Source organism: Gadus macrocephalus, chromosome 20 (assembly GCF_031168955.1).
Source record: "Gadus macrocephalus chromosome 20, ASM3116895v1".
In the NCBI taxonomy this organism is placed as follows: domain Eukaryota; kingdom Metazoa; phylum Chordata; class Actinopteri; order Gadiformes; family Gadidae; genus Gadus; species Gadus macrocephalus.
In genome coordinates this window covers 22,116,545-22,121,544 of record NC_082401.1, presented here as the reverse complement: position 1 = coordinate 22,121,544, position 5,000 = coordinate 22,116,545, and the positions used below count along the sequence as shown (strand labels likewise).

General features: G+C 43.5%; 1 protein-coding gene across 3 annotated transcripts in view; it reads right to left on the bottom strand.

Moving 5' to 3' along the window:
- Positions 1 to 5,000, bottom strand: part of epha3 (eph receptor A3) — a 75,549-nt gene that overhangs the window by 27,167 nt on the left and 43,382 nt on the right. For all 3 annotated transcript variants that reach the window (XM_060039276.1, XM_060039277.1, XM_060039275.1), the window contains exon 7: positions 4,130 to 4,254. In XM_060039276.1, the coding sequence (XP_059895259.1) occupies positions 4,130 to 4,254 (125 nt within the window). The remainder of the gene's footprint in view (positions 1 to 4,129; positions 4,255 to 5,000) is intronic.

Below are 5,000 nucleotides of genomic sequence, written 5' to 3'. Positions count from 1 at the left end.
GATTTTATTCTGGTCGTGACAAATGTCAGTCACCCTGATACATGTTAGGCACTGATACATGGTAACATGCTAGAGTCTTCCATGTGAAAGGCAAAACACAGCTGGAAAGTCAAAGCCAAACAAACAGAAACAATCCAGCTCGCATGCGCTCAAGTCAACGCACACCCCTACAAGGACCATGAATGATACTGTACAACATTGTACATGAAGTCAACACTCTCTGAAGTCTCCTCAGCTTTGTGCGTTTCATCTTTCTCTGCTATTGATTTGCAGTCGATTCGACATGGCGGGCGATACAGTTGGTTATGGTCAGTCCATGTCGGAGATGAAGGAGCGACGGACCAGAGCTGTAGTCCATTAAGTGGCATCTCGGCATGGGCGTCGCGTCCCAAGGATTCAAAGATTCTTAATTGTGTTGTGGCTCGCTGAAGGACTTGCTCCTGATGAAGATAATTGCTTGAAATATGGTCGAACATACGAAGTTGCTCGTGCTATTTTTTATTTGTTTTAGAGTGAAAGCTAGAGCAACAGCTAGAGCAATTGTTAGCTATTCTGGTGTATGCGTGGGTGTGTGTGAGTCTGTGTGTAAGTGTGTGTACATGAGAGGTTAAAGTGGTATGCTGGTCTGCTCCATAAATGTTGAGCGTTACCAGATGAGCGTCATAAGGAGACAACCATTAAATTTGACAGAATAAACACAAACTTCCTTTCCTACTAATCAAATCGGCTAAATAATGAGAAGATAAATCACATTCCAACAAAACCAAATATGTGTGCAAAGACAATGCAAAAGCTTGTAACAGATGGAACTCCCATTCTGAAATCGCCTTTGTTCCTCTTTCAAGTTAAATCGCAAGGAACTGGATAGTAATTTGATCCATTGATAAATATATATATATATAATATTTAGGAAGTGGGAACGAAGCAGATTTTCAACATAATACAAATACTTATAAAAAGACAATGACATCTATACATAAATATATATGTATATATAGAGCAATTTTTTTTCTATGTTTATATAATATTTTTGATTTTGTATGGAGATAATTGTGTTTCGATTTTATTTCCTATTTGACATTCGTTGTCAGAGTCTCAATAGTTTCATTTTCCAGAATGACCCTGTATTATGCTGTGCATTTGCTAGTAACACTCTCTTAATCTCTTCTTGTCCATTTGTAACTTTATATAGTGTCCCCTCACAGGGCGTTTGATTTTGTCATAAACACTTTATGACAGGATGTGTTTGTGTCTGCGTGTGTATTAATGTGTGTTCCTGTGAATGCATGCGTGTGTTTGTCGCTGGCACCCAATGTTGGAATTGAATATAGTCTTCATGGAACGTTGTGCTCTGTCAATCTAAACAGAGCTGGCTCAGATTACAGCCTATTCAAAAACACACATGCATGTACCACACACACCCACACACACACGCGCACGCACACACGCACGCACGCAGGCACGCACGCACACACACACACACACACACACACACACACACACACACACACACACACACACACACACACACACACACACACACACAGGATATACAAGGGCAGTGAAAGTCAGTACAGAAGGCACTTTCACTGGCATTTTCTGTGTAAGAACGAGGCATAAATAAACAGTTTAAATTACAGTGCATTTCAAAGTTCCTCCCGGCTCACTAGATTGTAATGATAAAACATGCAAACACAATCAGCAAAGCTTTCCCCACAAATTATATTTTCACAGCGTGCATTTGGAAACAAAAGTGCACCACATCTGCAACGCGATGCCCTGTAGCCGGTCTTTAACGTCAAGAAGAGGCTTCACTATGATATCAACGACTAAAAGCTCTTTGCTGTAAGAGAAAATGCCCCATAGAGAGTGTACCACCAATCCTGGACGTGGTTCAGGACTGCCACTGGAACCAACACGCTCTATCACTTAGCATGCAGGGCCTGAATAGCTACTTACAGATATGCATACTTTCTCCAGCTCACTACATAAGCAGCTAAGCAGCCACATTCACATTGGCTTAGCCACGGCTGCCTGCGACATCAGTGATCCGAAAGGTGCGGCCTGCCCTGAGAAGCCGTAAGCAAGCGGCTGTTATGTTGCCATAGCTGCCTCCGTGGCAACCCTGTAGGAATCAGTGTTTTGAGACAGTGTCAACAGAGACAGACGGAATCTACAAACACACAGCGGATACAGACTGATAAGCTGGGGGGGTGGGGGGGTCAGCATTGTAAACTTCCCTTCATTCAAATCCATCTTTTCTATCATGAGTGTCAGGATCTCTGGCCTTCTGTTCCGTCACCCGGGGTCTGCCGGTGTCAACGGTCCTTATGGGATTTAGTTTCTACAATCGTAGAGCATTTTGCGAGGGGGGGCATTTGTGCAGACGAATTCCGGGAGGCCCCCCTTAGGATTCCCTCGGGATCTCTTTGGATGAATGAGGACCCAGAGGATTTTTTGCTTTATTTTTCACACATATTCCTATTTGGTGTAATCCTATACGCGATCCAAGCAGAGATGAGCAAGCCGAGCCCCTCGTTTTCACACCCCTATGCACTCTCGGCGTCTGTGTCTAGCTGTGGCCTTTTTTTCTGCTCTTGTCCGAACGCCGTCGTCTAACGAAGACAAAATATGAATTGAGACCCACAGCAAATCCTGACCCAGGTCAGCCAGTAGAGAATTTACACGCTCTCTTATTCAAACACAGAGGAGGGGAGCTGAGCTTGGACCCCGGCACAGAGGAGGGAGTTTCCGTCTATTAATCAAGGTCATTAAAGTCTTCCAGTGTTATTTAGAGTTACTGGGGTTTGTGGCACACACACATAAAAAAGCTCTCTGACCGGGATTGTGAAAAAAACACTGCAATGATCAAACTCTGTGACTAATTTCAACTTGGAATTAGCGTGTAGAGTGTAGCCTTTGACCCCTCGTGGCCATGAGTGTGTGAAAGGCGATGCTGTTAGTTCGGCACTAATTTTACAAACAAAGAGAAACATCAAGACATGTTTAGTGTCAGCTATAAATGAAACGTGTCTCCATTGTATGAGCCCAGAGGGAGAGACATAAAGAGAGAGAGAGAGAGAGAGAGAGATGGGAGGAAGAGTGAGATGTGAAAACGTCAAAATAAATCAGAAGAAGTGAGGTGAATATAGTAGAGGATAATGAAAATGAAGGGCGTTGAGTTTAGAGCAGGGCATTATTTTTAATATGTATCCATGAGAAAAATATGCTTTTTTTTTTACTTTCCTCAACAATAGTGTTGAGGTTTATTGAAGACCAAAGGATATGAGAGGCATTGGCACAGACGAGGCACAGATTAGTTGCAGAAGTACCAGTCAAGTTGCAACATTGCTACATCTGGTTGTGACAAAGTCACCATTGTTTCCGTTCGGTCACTGCCTGTGCTAGCTGGCACCAACAGTGCCTTTAAGCGGCCATGATGTTAGTTTACGCTGTATGTTTTCACTTTTTTATCAAAATTTATGTTTGAAAATGCCTATTGAATAAAAGGAATCCACTCATGAAGCATTCAACCCAGGGAATCAAGCTCTCTAATTAATTTTGGTCAGTGCTTGCTGTTGTCGAAAGCAATCTCACCTCTGTGCACTCTCTGTCTCTCATAGAGGATTTTATGTATTTTTTTATCGATTTGGAGAGGAATCACCTGTGTCTGGGATTCGAGCTACATTGATGTGACGTAATTGTCTGTGTCTCACATGGGGATTTTCTTTTGGACTTCGGTATTAACGAGTTCCCAACATGGTAACACAAACAATAGCCCAAAAATATCACATTCAATGACGTGAAATCGTTCAGGCGGGATAGTATGAGATAGTAACTTGTTCAAATAAGATGATATATATAGTTTGTAAGTTGTTCAGGCACGTTTGAATGAGTTTTTGAATGAGTTTGAACAAAATAAAGGGCAAATATGTCTCCCAAATGCTGCGTCTAATGGGGGTTCTATAGCAATGTCCCCCTTGTGCCAAATAGTATAACACTAATCGACACAAGATGCTTATGCTCTGTGGTGCCCGCTACACCCTCTTGCCAGAGAGGGCGCTGGTGTGCCAAGTGGCTGCCTTGAAACAACCCAAGGGATGTTGTTTTCTTGCGGGCACACACTCACCTTCTCGTAATACTTGACCTCGTAATCCAGGATGATTCCGTTGGGCCTCTCTGGCTCCAGCCATGAAAGGGAGATGCTGTTCCGAGATGTGCTCTCTTTCCGGATCACTGTCACCGGAGAGGGTGCTACAGGAAGAGAAAGAGAAGAGAGAGAGAGAGGGAGAGACCGAGAGGGAGACCGGGAGCGAGACAGAGAGAGAGGCAGAGACACAGACAGAGAGAGACAGTGACAGACCAAAAAAAGAGGGAGAGAGCAGTTCAGAGGAAGTTCAGCTGCTAATGCAGTACTTTGTGCATCCTGTTGATTGTCCATGGTTCCTGTCTTGGCCTAATTCATTTTGGGTTTCCAGTGGGGCCGAATTACAGGTGGTGAGTAGAGGGGGTGGCCCGGGGTGGTGGGCTACCATTTCAGATGCAAACACTCATACTATCTTTATATTTCCTTTGTACGATTTTAGTGGAAATTTAATTATGTAATAATTCCGAGGTCATATTTCATTTAGTGTGTGTAGCTATGTGTCCATTTGAAATCCGTACAGGCAGGAAGTATATATTTAAAGGATGAGGGCTTTTATGAAACTCAGACCTCATGGACGCTGTGTGTCCTCCTGTGAAATCAATCCAATTATCAATATAAAAATTGTATACACACACGTATAAATATGAACTCCATGACCGGCTTTGAAACGTAGACAGCGATGAACACAAAGAAGAATACGAATTCTTGAAATGTCCCATGCTGTGCTCCCCTCATGTTCCCACCCTCTCTCTTCAGCGCTCTCTCCCTCCATTTCTCATTCCCCTTTTAACTGCTTTCTAATTGGCAGGCGTCTCTTTGGGGCCCGGCCCCTCCCGACTTCTGCCATCTGAGG